General features: G+C 36.7%; 1 protein-coding gene across 2 annotated transcripts; it reads right to left on the bottom strand.

Annotated features, from left to right (window-relative positions):
- Nucleotides 1-1,646: 1,646 nt before the first annotated feature.
- On the bottom strand, nucleotides 1,647-19,549 carry LOC110449345. Of its 2 annotated transcripts, none has more exons than XM_021496143.1 (9): nucleotides 19,329-19,549; nucleotides 14,421-14,611; nucleotides 11,687-11,931; nucleotides 10,283-10,454; nucleotides 7,081-7,318; nucleotides 6,593-6,783; nucleotides 5,753-5,887; nucleotides 3,322-3,474; nucleotides 1,647-2,602 (listed from the first exon to the last, which is right to left on the bottom strand). In XM_021496143.1, exons 2-9 carry the CDS (start codon nucleotides 14,598-14,600, stop codon nucleotides 2,393-2,395), a joined length of 1,524 nt encoding a protein of 507 aa, XP_021351818.1. In that variant the 5' UTR covers nucleotides 14,601-14,611; nucleotides 19,329-19,549; the 3' UTR covers nucleotides 1,647-2,392. The 2 variants fall into 2 exon arrangements, with proteins under 2 accessions (XP_021351818.1, XP_021351819.1); XM_021496144.1 differs by having other exon boundaries at nucleotides 10,298-10,454.
- Between the last annotated feature and the right edge of the window lie 394 nt (nucleotides 19,550-19,943).

Below are 19,943 nucleotides of genomic sequence, written 5' to 3'. Positions count from 1 at the left end.
ATGCAGTCAGAATTTACTAAGCTGAAGAAGATAAAGTATGATGTCACTAAGTGTGATCACAGTATGTCGCTAAGTATGATGTTACTAAGTGTGATGTCACTAAGTATGATGTCACTATGTGTGATGTCACTAAGTATGATGTCACTATGTATGATGTCGCTAAGTGTGATATCACTAAGTGTGATATCACTAAGTATGATGTCACTATGTATTATGTCACTATGTATGATGTCGCTATGTATGATGTCACTAAGCGTGATGTCACTATGTATGATGTCACTATGTGGGATGTCACTATGTATGATGTCACTAAGTGTAATGTCACTATGTATGATGTCACTATGTGGGATGTCACTATGTATGATGTCACTATGTGGGATGTCACTATGTATGATGTCACTATGTGGGATGTCACTATGTATGATGTCACTAAGTGTTATGTCACTAAGTGTGATGTCACTATGTATGCTGTCACTATGTATAATGTCACTATGTATAATGTCACTATGTATAATGTCACTATGTATGATGTCACTAAGTGTTATGTCACTAAGTGTGATGTCACTATGTGTGATGTCACTAAATATGATGGCACTAAGTATGATGTCACTAAGTGTGATGTCACTGTGTGTGATGTCACTTTGTATGATGTCACTATGGATGATGTCTCTATGTATGATGTCACTAAGTATGATGCCACTTAGTGTAATGTCACTATGTATGATGTCACTATGTATGATCTCACTATGTATGATGTCACTATGTATGATCTCACTATGTATGATGTCACTATGTATGATCTCACTATGTATGATGTCACTATGTATGATGTCGCTAAGTATGATGCCACTAAGTATGATGTCACTATGTATGATGTCGCTATGTATTATGTCGCTATGTATGATGTCACTAAGCGTGATGTCACTATGTATGATGTCACTATGTATAATGTCACTAAGTATGATGTCACTAAGTGCGATGTCACTAAGTGTGATGTCACTATGTATGCTGTCACTATGTATAATGTCACTATGTATAATGTCACTATGTATAATGTCACTATGTATTATGTCACTGTATGATGTCATTATGTATGATGTCACTATGTATGATGTCGCTATGTATTATGTCGCTATGTATGATGTCACTAAGCGTGATGTCACTATGTATGATGTCACTATGTGGGATGTCACTATGTATGATGTCACTATGTATATTGTCACTATGTATAATGTCACTATGTATGATGTCACTAAGTGTTATGTCACTAAGTGTGATGTCACTATGTATGCTGTCACTATGTATAATGTCACTATGTATAATGTCACTATGTATAATGTCACTAAGTATGATGTCTCTATGTATGATGTCGCTATGTATTATGTCGCTATGTATGATGTCACGGTATGATGTCACTATGTGTGATCTCACTATGTATTATGTCACTATGTATGATATCACTAAGTACGATGTCACTATGTCTGATGTCACTATGTATGATGTCGCTAAGTATGATGCCACTAAGTATGATGTCACTATGTATGATGTCGCTATGTATTATGTCGCTATGTATGATGTCACGGTATGATGTCACTATGTATGATGTCGCTATGTATTATGTCGCTATGTATGATGTCACGGTATGATGTCACTATGTGTGATGTCACTATGTGTGATGTCACTAAGTATGATGTCACTAAGTGTGATGTCACTATGTGTGATGTCACTTTGTATGATGTCACTATGTATGATGTCTCTATGTATGATGTCACTAAGTATGATGTCACTATGTATGATGTCACTATGTATGATGTCACTATGTATGATGTCACTAAGTATGATGTCACTAAGTATGATGTCACTATGTATGATGTCACTAAGTATGATGTCACTAAGTGTGATGTCACTATGTATGATGTCACTATGTATATTGTCACTATGTATAATGTCACTATGTATGATGTCACTGTATGATGTCACTATGTATGATGTCACTATGTATGATGTCACTAAGTATGATGTCACTAAGTGTGATGTCACTATGTATGATGTCACTATGTATATTGTCACTATGTATAATGTCACTATGTATGATGTCACTGTATGATGTCACTATGTATGATGTCACTATGTATGATGTCACTAAGTATGATGTCACTAAGTGTGATGTCACTATGTATGATGTCACTATGTATATTGTCACTATGTATAATGTCACTATGTATGATGTCACTGTATGATGTCATTATGTATGATGTCACTATGTATGATGTCACTAAGTATGATGTCACTAAGTGTGATGTCACTATGTATGATGTCACTAAGTATGATGTCACTGAGTGTGATGTCACTAAGTGTAATGTCACTATAAATGATATTTCTAAGTGCGATGTTACCGCATATGTGTTGCACACAACCACCAATAAAGTTCATCCACACATTCATTGAGTCCCCCATCCCGAGCTATCAGTGGATTTTTCCTTTCCATGTCCACCTTAATGTTTAAGGTATTCAGTAGTTCCATTCCCATGGGATCGCGGGCCAGCTCCTCAACATATCGAGTTAACTCCACCATTGGCCTTCCATTCAAGAACTGTTCAATCTGTAAATAAGGAGCAATATTTGACTTTATAAGATTTATTCAATCCATAAATATGGAACAAAATATATATAAGGATTTTTTAAAACTTAAAAAACATTGAATGATATTTTGCAAGAACTGTCGAAACTTAATACATAGAACAGAATTAGACAAATTAAGATAAGATTTCAGTAAAGTCAGATGTCAGTTACGTAAGTAAAGTCATACATCAGGCGTAAGTCAAGTCAGGTGTGAGATCAGTCAGGTGTAAAACAGTTTCATCCAATGACAGCAAAGTCTAATGTGAGTTGAGTCAGCTGTCGGTTAAGTCAGGTATCAATTAAGTCAGGTGTCAGTTGAGTCAGCTGTCAGTTAAGTCATGTGTCAGTTGAGTCAGCTGTCGGTTAAGTCAGGTATTGGTTAAGTCAGGTGTCAGTTGAGTCAGGTGTCAGTTAAGTCAGGTGTCAGTTAGGTCAGAGGTCAGTTGAGTCAGGTGTCGGTTAAAGTCAGGTGTCAGTTAGGTCAGAGGTCAATTGAGTCAGCTGTCGGTTAAGTCAGGTATCGGTTAAGTCAGGTATCAGTTAAGTAAGGTGTCAGTTAAGTCAAGTATTGGTTAAGTAAGGTGTCAGGTGAGTCAGCTGTCGGTTAAAGCCAGGGGTCGGTTAGGTCAGAGGTCAGTTAACGAGATATCAGATGTGTATCTAGTCAGATTTTTACTATGTCTTTCCCCATACACATACCACGTGAAGCAAAGTCGGACATAAACTAGACTTGCAGCCTCGGACCAGTGACATCACATCTTCCGGTAGCTCTGTCATGGCCTCCATCAGGTGGCAGCATGCTTCAAAAGCTGGAGTACATGCTGCAGGTGATGTCATCTTATTTTCATCTTCCTGCGGATGAATAAACAGTGTTATTTCAGTTGATTGAGGTGATATCTACAGACCCATTACACGGTCTGGTACAGAGGACCCATTACACGGTCTCGTACAGAGGATCCATTACACGGTCTTGTACAGAGGACACATTACACGGTCTCGGACAGAGGACCCATTACACGGTCTCGTACTGAGGACCCATTACACGGTCTGGTACAGAGGCCCCATTACACGGTCTGGTACAGAGGACCTCTGTACGAGGACCCATTACACGATCACGTACAGAGGATCCATTACACTGTCTCGTACAGAGGATCCATTACACGGTCTAGTACAGAGGATCCATTACACGGTCTCGGACAGAGGATCCATTACACGGTCTCGTACAGAGGAGCCATTACACGGTCTCGTACAGAGGATCCATTACATGGTCTAGTACAGAGGATCCATTACACGGTCTCATACAGAGGACCCATTACACAGTCTTGTACAGAGGATCCATTACACGGTCTCGGACAGAGGATCCATTACACGGTCTCGTACAGAGGACCCATTGCGCGGTCTCGTACAGAGGACCCATTACACGATCACGTACAGAGGATCCATTTCACGGTCTCGTACAGAGGATCCATTACATGGTCTAGTACAGAGGATCCATTACACGGTCTCATACAGAGGACCCATTACACGATCACGTACAGAGGATCCATTTCACGGTCTCGTACAGAGGATCCATTACATGGTCTAGTACAGAGGATCCATTACACGGTCTCATACAGAGGACCCATTACACGATCACGTACAGAGGATCCATTTCACGGTCTCGTACAGAGGATCCATTACACGGTCCCGTACAGTGGATCCATTACACGGTCACGTACAGAGGATCGATTACACGGTCTCGTATAGAGGATCCATTACACGGTCTCGTACAGAGGTCACATTACACGGTCTCGTACAGAGGACCCATTACACGGTCTCATACAGAGGACCCATTACACAGTCTTGTATAGAGGATCCATTACACGGTCACATACAGAGGACCCATTACACGGTCTCGTACAGAGGAACCATTACACGGTCTCGTACAGAGGATCCGTTACACGGTCTTGTACAGAGGACACATTACACGGGCACGTACAGAGGATCCATTACACGGTCCCGTACAGTGGATCCATTACACGGTCACGTACAGAGGACCCATTACACGGTCTCATACAGAGGACCCATTACACAGTCTTGTATAGAGGATCCATTACACGGTCACATACAGAGGACCCATTACACAGTCTCGTACAGAGGATCCATTACACGGTCCCGTACAGTGGATCCATTACACGGTCACGTACAGAGGATCGATTACACGGTCTCGTATAGAGGATCCATTACACGGTCTCGTACAGAGGATCCATTACATGGTCTAGTACAGAGGATCCATTACACGGTCTCATACAGAGGACCCATTACACAGTCTTGTACAGAGGATCCATTACACGGTCACATACAGAGGATCCATTACACGGTCACGTACAGAGGATCCATTACACGGTCTCGTACAGAGGATCCATTACACGGTCTCGTTCAGAGGACCCATTACATGATCTCGTTCAGAGGACCCATTACATGGTCACATACAGAGGATCCATTACACGGTCACATACAGAGGATCCATTACACGGTCACATACAGAGGACCCATTACATGATCTCGTTCAGAGGACCCATTACACGGTCACATACAGAGGACCCATTACATGATCTCGTTCAGAGGACCCATTACACAGTCTTGTACAGAGGATCCATTACACGGTCACATACAGAGGATCCATTACACGGTCACATACAGAGGACCCATTACACAGTCTCGTACAGAGGATCCATTACACGGTCTCGTACAGAGGATCCATTACACGGTCTCGTACAGAGGATCCATTACACGGTCTCGTACAGAGGATCCATTACACGGTCTCGTACAGAGTTTCTAGAAACTATGAACTTTTTTGCCCAGTCAAACTTGCACTCTTCGCTAGTAAAATCCATATGTTTAAATTTCGCCCTTCATATTTACTTTGTCTAACTAGTGTCCGATGAAATGATAAATTCGCACTCATTGTGCAGGGAGAAAAAGGCGAAAGTTAAACTGCAGCGAAACATTTCCTGGTGTGCAGTATCACGGAGACCTGATCTCTGTGTGTGCATGTGATTAAACCCTCATCTTGTCTTGGAGGCAATACAGTTATACTAACTATATAACTTAGAGAGATTTGTGAGAGTTGAAATAACAAATGTCTCACCTTCAGTTCAAATCCAGCCAGAGTAAGAAAGTTACAACAAATGTCCTGGTCCTTGAATTTTAAATCTGAGATTCCGTGAAAAGATAGTTTGTCCTCAGTATTGGGATCATGAAATCTGTTCTCTACCTGGTCAAACTGTAAGAAAAGAAAAATGGCTTCACAGATCTAAAATTATCTTTTTCCTGTTTTTAATTCAACAATAGTGTCCGATATGTTGATAATTGTTCTTCAAATTTTCGACTTGCCTTTTCCTAAAAACAAGGAACCAGAGATATGTAGAACTCCTTTGTTATTTATTGATGTTGGTTAAATATATTTCAAGCTGAATTGCTAATGTCAACCATTCAAGTAGCTAGTGATGGAATTTTACCATTTACGTGAACAACTGTTAAATTGAACAGCCCTTCACTCATACAAGGCACAGGCCAAATATCATTATTGGAGGCATTGTAGTACTTGAAAATACATGTATCAATTGAAGTTTTCAAAAACATTTGATGTCTTTAACTTTGGATCAAAGTGATTTTATTTAAATGCTTTTAGCCAAAAAAGCTACAGGTCAAATATCATAACTCCAGACTTCTTGATTCATTATAGAAGATGACAGAATTTTTTACCACATTTCACCTCTGTAGCCCTGAATGTAGGTCAAGGTTATGTATTTTGAACTGTTAGCTCCTTATCACCCAGTAAGCTACTAGTCAAATGTCCAATTGGGGCCCTCCTCCTCCATCCCAGGGGGTCATACCAACTACTTTTATACACCATATGATCATCTTGCACCACATATTTCAAACCAAAAATAGCAAAAATCTGCACAACCCTTTTGGGCTCACTTACAAGAATGTCCAACTTTTCAAAATCTTCTGTTGAAGCATGGAAAAGCAAATCGTTGATTTTCTCTCTTTGTATCTCTGGCATGGAAAACAGAGGTTTCAGAATTCGGCAAACTTTGTCTGGGGGGTCGACAGGACCAGATACGGAAATCCGAGCAACGGTACCAGGGCCAGCGCCATCAGTTTCTAGGCCATCTGAAATTCATTTAAAAAACCTATAAGATAGTATATTGCATTAGAAAAGCAGAAACTCCTTCGACTGAAACGGGCAGTAACTCTTCCTTGTAGCATGTGTTCTAACTCTTTATATATTATTAAAGGGTAGTTACTTTTCCTATTAGGAAAACTTATAACTCATCACCTGGACATTATGAAGCCATAGACCAAACAGGGTAACAATGACATTATCCCCATTCCAAAATGCTACACGGGGATGGTTCCTTAAACCTCTTAATTTTCAAATAGGCAAATGACAAAATTCAGATGACTTACCAGTATTGTTTACATCAATGGTACTTGCTGGTATAGGGGGACGGCCTATAATGTCTTCCTTGTTCATAAATCCACCAGGAATATCCTCCGTGATACAAGGTACAATCCCTCCTCCGTATTTATCCACTTGGAGCTCCCATACCTTGTATGCTATTGGCTGGGCTTTCAGGAGACCTATATCACCTATTGTGTCGTCGATAATAGACCCAGTGGCACTCACGCTGCTTTCACTGCCACCCTGTAACCAAGGTAGCCTTAACCTTTGTCGCTGTAACGACCTTACCAAGGTTACAATATACTATAACACTGCTAAAATGTAACAGAATTAACAATAAACTATATAACAGTTAGCAAGTGACCGTGGTAACAATGTACTACATCATTGTTACAAAGTAACCATGGGAAAAATAAACAATATTAGTGCTACAACTTAGCCAAGGTTACAATAAACAATATTACTGCTACAACTTAGCCAAGGTTACAATAAACAATATTACTGCTACAACTTAACCAAGGTTACAATAAACAATATTACTGCTACAACTTAGCCAAGGTTATGATAAACAATATTACTGCTACAACTTAGCCAAGGTTACAATAAACAATATTACTGCTACAACTTAACCAAGGTTACAATAAACAATATTACTGCTACAACTTAGCCAAGGTTATAATAAACAATATTACTGCTACAACTTAGCCAAGGTTACAATAAACAATATTACTGCTACAACTTAACCAAGGTTACAATAAACAATATTACTGCTACAACTTAGCCAAGGTTATGATAAACAATATTACTGCTACAACTTAGCCAAGGTTACAATAAACAATATTACTGCTACAACTTAACCAAGGTTACAATAAACAATATTACTGCTACAACTTAGCCAAGGTTATAAAAAAATACTCTTTTTGTATGAAACTATGTGTCCTGTTTGCTTTAAGCTTGTATTTAGTAACTTTTATTCATACAATTTCAATAAAAAACGCTTTTTGTAACATGTTGTAGATATTTTATGATAAATAAAATATTTGTAGGGTTGATTAGCAATGTTTCTTTTCATTATTTTGAACAATGCCTCACGCTCAAAAAATGTAAAAGTGTTGAATTTGACAAAAAATCAATTTTTCTGTATGTTTCAAAAAAAAATCCCCAGTTTATCGGAATGCTTGGATTTTCAGAAAAATCATCTCTACATAGTGACATAACCATTATGTGAAACTTTCATTGAAATCTGATGGCTAATTGCGAAAGGGTGTAGCCTCCTTAAAGCAATACAAGACGCCCAATGGGCCTGCATCGCTCACCTGGTATAAAACTCACACTTATAACCTTAAAAGTGATCTAAATTAAAGCTACAGGAAAAATATCAGTATTTATGATTAAAATTCATTCAAAAGACCCTGTTATTTTTTTTTTGAACATTTCACCCCTGTGATTAAAAGTTGAACAAAGTCATTATGTTGAACACATTGTAATAGCCTTTCAACTCAGGATGCAACTTGCAAAGTATAAACATCCTGGGACCCATGGTTATTCAGAAGAGGTTGTTTAAAGATTTAAAACAAAATTGACCCCTGTGACCTTGAATATAAGTCAAAGTCATTCACTTTAACAAACAAAGTAGTCCTCGATCCCAGCATATGCTACTGACTTAATATCAACATCCTGAGCCTTTTGGTTATTCAGAACAACTTGTTCAAATATTTTGAACATATTTGCTCCTTGTTACCTTGAATATGATTCAAGGTCATACATTTGAACAAACTTAGTAGCCCTTGATCATAGTATGCTACTGACCAAATATCATCACCCTGGGCATTTTGGTTATTCAGAAGAAGTTGTATAAAGTTTTTAACATATTTGACCCCTGTGACCTTGAATATAGATGAAGTTCATTTATTTGAACAAACTTTGTAGCCCTTCATCTCAGCTAGCTACTGGCCAAAAATCATCACCCTGGGCATTTTGGTTATTCAAAAGAAGTTGTTAAAAGTTTTAAACATATTTGACCCCTGTGACCCTGAATATGGGTGAAGGTCATTCATTTGAACAACTTTGTAGCCCTTCATCCCAGCATGCTACTGGCCAAATATCATCACCCTGAGCATTTTGGTTATTGAGAAGAAGATGTTTCAAGTTTTTGAGATATTTGACCCCTGTGACCTTGAAAATAGGTGAAGGTCATTAATTTTAACAAACTTTGAAGCCCTTCATCCAAGTTTGCTTCTGGCCAAATATCGACACCCTAGACCTTTCGGTTATTAAGAAGAAGTTGTTTAAAGTAAAATATTGACAACGGACAGACGACGGGCCACGGCATAAGCTCACTTGGCACTTCGTGCCAGGTGAGCTAATAACCAAATAACCCCCTTTTGGCCCCGCCCCTCAGCCCCCTGGGGGGTAAGCCCCACCATTTGCACAATTTTGATTCCCACCAGCTAGGGATACTTCCAGTCAATTTAATTTAATTCCAATCAGTGGTTAAGAAGAAAAAGTTGTTTAAAGAAATTGTTGACGTACAGACGACGGACGGACGCCAAGGTATGGCATAAGCTCACCTTGGTACTTCGGACCCGGTGAGCTAACAATAAACTATATTATTGTTACCATGTTACCAAGGTTACGATTTATCAAGATACTGCTGTGATGTAACCAAGGTTACAATAATCTGTATTGCTGTTACCTGTTACCCTGTTACCATGGGAACAATAGACTATATTATTACTATGTTACCAAGGAAGTTCAAATCTACATTATTGCTTGTATGCAATGTTATCAAAGTAACAATGCAGTACATCACTTCTACCATATCACCTAGTAACAATATACAGTATCACTGCTAACTATTTCTACAGATAACAATTCACTACTCTAAAGTAACCTTGGTAACCACAAAATATATATCAGTTGTAACATAACCATGAACACAACCTACTATATCACCTTTGTAATGTAACCTTGGTAACAACATATCTTATCACAGCTGTAATATGTAAACATGCTAGGGCATGTAATATAATACTGCTATGCTATTTATACAGCAATAACAAGGTATAATACTTCTGTCTACTATGGTAACAACAGAAACTACATCACAGCTTTCAAGGAGGAGCATAGCAGAGACTACATTATGGTCGCATATGTGACATATTTAGGTAACTATTACTTTTAAAAGAATATTGTTTGAAAATCAACCTGTATACAGCATACCGGCACTCTGGTGTTTATCCCGCCGCCGATATCTATTTTATCTGTTCTCTTGACCTCCGCATCTTGAGCCAGTTTGACGATACTCTGGACCACACATAAAACTCTCTTTCTCTTGAAACGGATTTGCTCTATCAGGACATGGCTCAAATCAATCCTCCTGTTTTGAGAAAAATCACAAGTTTTCATCTAATAAGGTTTAGTCCTGATCTAGATTAATCAATATTTTTAAAACTAGCATTCTAAACTGATTAGAAATGCCCGTCAAATAATATATACAACATCAATCTGACAACATATGCCACTCCAATGTGATAACATAGATGTAAATATGCCATTCCAATCTGATAACATGCCACTCAATTCTGATAACATAGATGTATGCCACAAATGAAAAATGTGTGCCACTCCATCCTAATATTACATACATGTCACTCTAGTCTTATAACATACATGTATGCAACTCCAGCATTATAACATTCATGTATGCAACTCCAGCCTTATGTATCATATGCCACTCCAATCTGATGACACATGCCACTTCAACCTAAAATTAATCATGTATGCCACTCCAGCCTAATAATATACATGTATGCCACTCCAATCTAATGACACATGCTACTTCAACCTAAAAATATACATATACACAACTCCAGCCTTATATATCATATGCCACTCCAATCTGATAATATATGCCACTCCAGCCTAATAACATACATGTATGCCACTTCAATCTGATGACACATGCCACTTCAGCCTAATAACATACATGTATGCCACTCCAATCTAATGACACATGCCACTTCAACCTAAAATTAAACATGTATGCCACTTCAGCCTAAAAATATACATGTATGCCACTCCAATCTAATAACACATGCTACTTCAACCTAATAATATACATGTATGCCACTCCAGCCCAATAATATACATGTATGCCACTCCAATCTGATAGCACATGCCACTTCAACTTAATAATATAATGTATGCCACTTCAGCCTAATAATATAATGTATGCCACTTCAGCCTAATAATATACATGTATGCAACTCCAGCCTAATAATATACATGTATGCCTCTCAAATCTGATAACACATGCTACTTCAACCTAATAGTATACATGTATGCCACTCCAATCTGATGACAAATGCCATTCCGGTCAGATAACATATACGCCACTCCAATCCACAATAAATTATGTACAAAATAATGTTCTTATACAAAGGCTGTAGTGTAGTGATTATCTTGTCTATTTTATGTTCAGTGATTAATAACTACTTACATACTGTTTGTGAGTTAAAGTGGCTTTTCTCAAATTCAATCCATATACATATGAAAATGACAATGCATAAAACAAACAGTGGATTAAAATCAAAGCTAGTTTTAACCCACCTTTTAATAAGTCCTTGTTCCAGACTAGCGGAGTTCAGCTTAACAAGGTTGAGTTGACCTAAATTAGCCTCAATATTGACAGTGTCCGATGATGATAACGTCACATCTGCCAATTCTTCCAGAATAGCGACTCCAAATTTCCCACTTAGGGATAGTTCTATAGTCCTGTGCCACTTACAGAAGCCCTCTTGGGTATTCTCGTCAACATGCATTGGTACATGGGAATTTAACAGTACATCACTCAGCTGTTGGAAAAACAAGTCAAACGTTGTAATACATATTAACCCTGAAGGCACATTTAAACTCTTCCAATTCAAGAGTTGGAACAGTTCATTATGAAATTTCAGGGGTGAATGGTTTAAAAAAACCCACAAGAGGCCCATGGGCCTTAACAGTCACCTGAGTATACAGAGAGTTGATTTTTGTTTCTAAAACATGAACAGAAATATTATTCAAAGTGACAAAAAAGCACCTCTGATTCTAAATAAGGAAAATGAAGAATTTTAGCACACTGACTCCTTTGGGCCCCACCCTACAGCCCTTGGGGGTAGGGCTGGCTCAAAATTTTCAAAATATCAAACTGTCAACTCAGGGTTGTAATTCCAATCATATTATCAAAATTAAACATGTGCGGCATTAATATCACCATGTAATATACAAACTATCATTAGCCAATATAAACCATAATAAATTGTGTACATAGATGTAAGCCACTCCAATCTGATAACATAGATGTAAGCCACTCCAATCTGATAACATAGATGTAAGCCACTCCAATCTGATAGCATACATGTATGTCACTCCTATGTGATAACATATATGTTGGCCCCGCCCCTCAGGCCCCTTGGGGCTGGGGACCATATAATTCACAATTTTGACCTTTGGCCATGGAAAGTTTCTGCAAAATTTTATTGAAATTTGTTCAGGGGTTTTGGAGAAGAAGTTGAAGATGTAAATTGTTTTCATACGCATGACGGGCGATGGACGATTCACGACGGACGATGACATACAAAAAGTTTAGAATAGGTCACTTGAGACTTAAAACCAACACCCATTTGAGAAAAAATGTCATAAAGCATGCTGTAAAATGACCATTGAAGTAGCTAATTAAATTTTGGATGACAAGCTGAAAGTACCCAGCATTATAAATATGGACTGTTTTATCTGTACGAAAATGGAACACGGAATCCACTAGATACTATCCACTTATCGCTAAAAAAACATGTTTTCTAATAAATGAACAAGGAAAAAACACAAAAGTCCATCTCCAACCTCCTTAAAAAAGGGGGCCCATGTGCATGTATCAATCCATGGTATTAATCAGCAGTAACCTTAAAAGTGGACTAAGGTCAATCAAATTTACACAAACTCAATTAAACTACAGGCAAAAGATTATAGCATATCTATATGTCTCTTTTTTATTCAGAAGAACCTGTTTAGATATTTAAACACATTTGACCATTAAAGAAGGTCAAGGTCATTCATTTCAACAAGTTTGGTAGCCCATTATCCCACTATGCTACTTGCCAAATATCATTGCCCTAGGACTGTCGGTTATTGTTAAGAAGTTGTTTAAAGATTTTATCACATTTGATCCCCTTGGCTTTGAAAGTGGGTCAAGTTGTCGTTCATTCAACCAAACACGCCACTGGGCTAATATCATCACCCTGAGACTTTTGGTTATTGTGAAAAAAATTGTTTAAATGTCTAAACACATTAAACCCCATGCAACCATGAAAGTAGTTCAAGGTCATTTAATTGGACAAACCTAATAACCCTTCATCCCAACATGTTTCAGACCAAATATCATCACCCCAAGCCTTTGGTAATCGAGAAGATGTCATTCAAAGATTTATACACATTAGACCAAAGGTGACATCTGAACAAACTGGGTGAAATATTAGAAATGTACACAAGAACTTAGAACTGATGACATGAACGAAGGGTATACACAAGAATCCATGACACAATATTTGAAAGGTACACAAGAATTAGTCTTTACACACCATGAAAAATAGCTTGATAGGATTTAGATTTCTTATAGACCTAGTAAAACTTTGACAGACCAGACATTTACCAGGAAAATTTACTTGTATATCTAGTGTTCAACAACATGAAATAAAGAAAATATGTTTAATAATAAAGGAAGACAAATATTGACTTTTTGTTGACTACTATTACTTATCACTGAATCATATACATCATTGGAAATAAATTCATAGTCATCTTGGTCTATGAAGAAACATTTTCCTTTAGACCATACAGTGTTTTTCACTGTGATTGTCTATGGGTCTAATATTAAATTTGCACATTGAAGGATTGATAACAAATTTGAATGTACAAAAGAAATGAAATTGATGACATGTATAAAGAGTTCACAAGAATTGATGACACATCTGAAAGGTACAGAAGTTTTAATATGAAATGTACACAAGAAATGATGACCCATTTGAAAGGTTCACAAGAACTGATGACAAATTTGAAATATGAAATGTGCACAAGAACTGATGACACAGTGAAAGGTTCACTTTATAATCGTATATGTATATATAAAGCATCAAATGATAAAACCTGGGTTGTTCTATATATAATTTTATGCTGATTTAAGAATTTCCTAATGAGACACTCACACTTACACAAGCTAGGCAGTTATTTAACCCTTTAAACAGATACATCACAAATATCAGATCAACACAGAATATTTCTTAACAAACAATAAATTTAGAACAATTACCTCAAAATTGTATGGTTTGTATGTCACTTTTTTAAAGAAAATGCAGTGTCGTTTAATCTCTTTGACCACAATCTGGAGGAGTTTGAGATCGTGGGCGCTTGTGATAGACTCCACTGGTATGAAGGTGTCGCCATTTGAGGATACACTTTTCGTAAACTTTTCAGCAGTGGCACGAAACATTGTTGTTTTACCTGCAAATTGAACCAGTTGCATGATTTAAATAATTGAAATCTTAATCAAGAGCCTTGTTGAAGGATTTTACTACTGGGCCATCTTGTTTGTTTCACTGTTAACTTAATGAGCCCTTAACCCTTTCACCCTTGGAAACTTAAGTAGACTTCACCATACATTTATCTGGATGAGTCCATTATGGTCTACAGTGGTGAAAGGGTTAACTCAAATTTTCTACATGTAGTATATTTTTCCTGAACTGTATTCAAGTTTTTTCTGAAGATCATTAAATTCACAAAATGTCAATAGTTATGGAAATGTTAAATGTTACATGTTATACTGAAGTTATTACAAGACGACCAAGGATAAAATTATGGGATTTTTTTTCTAAAATATGATGCATGTTCCTTCAACAATTCCACTCTTTCCATTTTATGAAAAACATTGAAACTGAAACATAGAACTGAAAAAAAGTTTCCTAAAATTACACATACTTTCCTTAATTTATCATATCAGTATGACTAACAAGAAACAAGGCATCACAAGTGATACACATCCCCTCACCTTTAATGCAGTAACCTGAAATGCAAACTTGTTCAAGGTATTGTCATGAATACCAAACACTTGTATCAAGGTTTATGAAATTCCATTCAGTAATTAAGTCGCTACAGCGTTGACAAAGTGTTTTCTAAAAATAGTAACAGTGACGTTAACCTTCAACGTAGAAATCCAAACCGAGAGATTGTTCAAAGCATTGCCATACCAAACACTTGTATGAAGTGTCATGAAATCCCGTTGAAGTCGCTAGAACGATGATGAACAGTGTAACATATACGTACGGGCTGAATCCGTATAATATCCTCTCAAACTTTCGTTGCAAGGGGATAATAAATATGAAAATATGTGACAAATAATACACATAACATCTTACAGTTAGTTCTGAGGCCGTGTCAGTCAGGTTTTCCCAAGGAGTTAGTTTTGACCCATCAGAAGAACTGTTTCTCGAGGCCACGGCAAACAGTTTGTCTGGTAGGTCCCTACCCCAAGGGAAAATACATGCGGTTTGACTGTTGACTGATAAGGCATGATACATTTTAAGTTTGTTACTTGACCAACATGATCAATATAAAACAAACAGTAGAGTAAGAAATCAACTTTTTAATATCAGTATGCAATCACATGTAATGTTTTAGGTGCTTACAGAGTCACAGTTTTCAATTAAACAGAACAACAGTTTGTCTTTTTATCTTCAAACGGTTACATCATTTAGGCCTAGCAGTTGTGGTAGAGGACAAACACCCTGCTGATTCTTCATCATGGTCAGCAGGGTGTTTGGAAATGAGGTAAAAAGAAAATGGTTTGTTTCAAGTAACATGCCTGAAAAAATAGGGTAGGTCAGTAGGCAAATAGTTTTTATTAGCTCACCGGGTCAGAAGGACCAATGTTAGCTTATGCCATACTGCGTCGTCTCTCGTCTGTACCTCAACAATTTCTTTAAACGATTTCTTCTTTTTAACCACAGATTGGAATTTCACTAAATTTGATTGGAAGTATCGATCCTAGGTGGTGGGGATTCAAAATTGTACAAATGGTGGGGCTGAGTCACAGTTTGGAAACAGTTGAGATCCCCACCCTATAACCATATATACAATTGCTAGGCATAAAGAGACAAATGCAGTCATGATATATAAGAATTGACCCCAGGGTCTGTCCCACTCTTGGAGACTTAACTCCTGGGTCATAACTTTGAAACGGTTGAGATCCCCCACCCCAAAACTATAAATATACAAATGCTAGGTATAAAGAGACGCATGCAGATATATGCTACAAGGATTGGCCTTAGGGTCTGGCCCATTCCCTTGGATCTTATTTGAAGAATATTTTGCCATGGTTGCTTAGATATCTAGGTAAGCGATACAGGCCCTCTGGGCCTCTTGTTTTAATGACTTATTATTTTTATTTTTGTGAATTCATATTTTGTTTTATTTCAAATTTTACAATGCATTTCTACACATTATAATAGCTATTAAATTGTCAAGAATAAGGTCAGACTCCTAGAACAGGAAGAAAGTACAGTTTAATGAGTGGCTGTCAACATAGCCTGGCTAATAAATCAATCTTCAATAGGAGTACAGATGTAGATGATAAAACATCTAGGGTCCACAGTAATATCTAGGTTAGGTTGAGTTATCTGAAGCACACATTTTTTTTGCCTTATCACGTGACCAGTCAACAGTTAGAGATTGACATGTTACGCTTAGTAATATTTAGCAGGAAAACAGTCAAAATTGATTAACACAAAATTATATAACAGCTAACATTATTACAGGAAACATGTTATCGTAATTGAGTTATAAGTCAAATACTTCCTCAAACTAAAACTGTTGAACTATGGTAGTGACCTTGTCTCTAGTGATTGGTTTACATGTCTAGGACATCATTAAAAAACGTTTGTTTTCAGTTTCGTGACTGATTCACTAAAAATGGCACCAATCCAAATATATTTTTGAAACCTTTAGTAAAAAAAATACTTTGCAAGGAAAATTCTTAATCTGAGAATATTTAAATAGAAATAAGAGATTTCTAAAAAAGGGGGAAAAAAACTACCAACCTGAAAAAATTGTGAATAGAGAAACTGCCAAAAAACTAAAAATTTCAATGATGGCCCTACTGACATACATGTATCATTACCTATTTATAGTGATAAATGTATCATTACCTGTCTATAGTGATACCTGTATCATTACTTGTCTATAGTGATACCTGTATCATGACCTGTTTATAGTGATACCTGTATCATTACCTGTCTATAGTGATACTTGTATCATAACCTGTCTATAGTGATACCTGTATCATAACCTGTCTATAGTGATACATGTCTCAATACCTGTTTATAGTGATACCTGTATCATAACTTGTTCATGGTGATACCTGTATCATTACCTGTCTATAGTGATACCTGTATCATTACCTGTCTATATTGATACATGTATCATTACCTGTCTATAGGGATACCTGTATCATTACCTGTCCATAGTGATACCTGTATCATAACTTGTTCATGGGGATACCTGTATCATTACCTGTCCATAGTGATACCTGTATCATAACTTGTTCATGGTGATACCTGTATCATTGCCTGTCTATAGTGATACCTATATCATTACCTGTTCATAGTGATACCTGTATCATAACCTGTCTATAGTGATACATGTATCATTACCTGTCTACAGTGATACATGTAGCATTCCTGTCTACAGAGATACATGTATCATTTCCTGTCAATAGTGATACCTGTATCATAAAATGTGGATAGTGATACCTGTATCATAAAATGTGTATAGTGATACCTGTATCATAAAATGTGTATAGTGATACCTGTATCATAACTTGTTCATGGGGATACCTGTATCATTACCTGTCTATAGTGATACCTGTATCATTACCTGTTCATAGTGATACAGTATCATTACTTGTTTATAGTGATACATGTAGCATTACCTGTCTACAGTGATACATGTATCATTACCTGTCTATAGTGATACCTGTATCATTACCTGTCTATAGTGATACATGTATCAATACCTGTTTATAGTGATACCTGTATTATTACCTGTTTACAGTGATACCTGTATCATTACCTGTTCAAAGTGATACCTGTATCATTACCTGTTCATAGTGATACCTGTATCATTACCTGTCTATATTGATACATGTATCATTACCTGTCTTTAGTGATACATGTATCATTACCTGTCTATAGTGATACCTGTATCATAAAATGTGTATAGTGATACCTGTATCATTACCTGTCTATAGTGATACAGTATATATAATTACCTGTCTATAGTGATACATGTATCACTACCTGTCTATAGCACTTCATGTATCACTACCTGTCTATAGCGCTTCATGTATCATTACCTGTCTATACACATACATGTATCAATTAGTGTTGTCTATAGTAATATATGTTTAGTTGGATCAATAGCTCGCTAGAGCCTTTGTTTTACCATGGTTAAGTTATCCCACTTCATTACATGTATCATTACCTACCTATAATCAGATAAACGTGTAAATATGAGCAAAGGTGTTTGAAATTCAGACTGTAAATTGAGATAAAAATCAATACAAATAATAAGGGTATTACTATAGTATAATACTCTTATTTATTTTTATATGATTTTTATCTCAATTTACAGCTAGAATTTCAAACACCTGTGATCAGAGGTCTATATAAATGGAAATACAGTTATCTAATATGATACACACATATCCTGTTCTATGCTTTCTGAACCGTTACCGGATTGATTTTCTTATTTTTGCTTTTATTTTCTTCCATTTTTAAAAGGACCCCATTGGAAATAAGCCACTTTGTGGGTTTTATGGGTAATCCTAGGTAAATGGCAATCACCACTCCTATCATGTGACTTATTTATATCTACCTTTATATACTAAAAAATAGTCTGTCTCATTTTATAGTAATATCTGCCCTTTTTTTTACAGTGTATTAGACATTTTTAAGATTTTTATACTCTGTGATATCACGGAATTAGATTAGTCCGTGGTGATATCAATGAATCCTTTACTTATGATAGATCTATTATTATTCTCAGTCTTAATACAAAATATTCTTTTTTATTTACAAGCTGCTTTGTGATCTTAATTATATGTTTTATTCTAAATTGTGATATCTTGTAATAACATCCTAGTTTAACTGAATAATATATTACTCACTGACTGTTACTGCACTTCACAGCGTCATGTCTTCTTGAAACAGGCTAGGATCTATTATATAACCCCACCTCCCTACACATGTGGAAGTGATGCACGACCGAACTTGTAACAGCAATATATCAAGAAAACCGACTGGAATACTTTCACACCAAATGATTCTTCTTCCGCATTCATAAAGTTACATTGCTTCGATGAAGTGAAACCGGAAGTTGTAGGATATGAAACAGGAAGTTGAAAATGTATTTGTTAACCCGACCCGACACGTATTGAAGCTAGGGTATCAATGTATGTTAAATCCACGGCGTCATTTCTGACGAAACTATGTATCATTGTTCTCTTTGTCACAAAGAAGGTCGTATGTGTCACCACAGATATCTAACGTCTCTTGTTATAGCCTTGCTAATATTTTAGAAACCGAAAGTAGGCTAATTAGCTTACAATGTGAAAACACACGTCGAACTGGTTCACTAGTTCACCGTTTGTGTTTATTTGGTTTATCATTTTCCACATGTGTACAGGTGTTTATGGTTTGAGTTTTAACCCTAAACAATTAGTTGTGAACAAATTTCCATAAGTAATGTGAGTACTGTAGTAGCCTTGCTAAAGTCCTAAAAT

Source organism: Mizuhopecten yessoensis, unplaced genomic scaffold (genome assembly GCF_002113885.1).
Source record: "Mizuhopecten yessoensis strain PY_sf001 unplaced genomic scaffold, ASM211388v2 scaffold4583, whole genome shotgun sequence".
Taxonomy (NCBI): Eukaryota; Metazoa; Mollusca; class Bivalvia; order Pectinida; family Pectinidae; genus Mizuhopecten; species Mizuhopecten yessoensis.
Note: the sequence above shows the minus strand (reverse complement) of the source record. Positions and strands in the feature narration are given on the sequence as shown.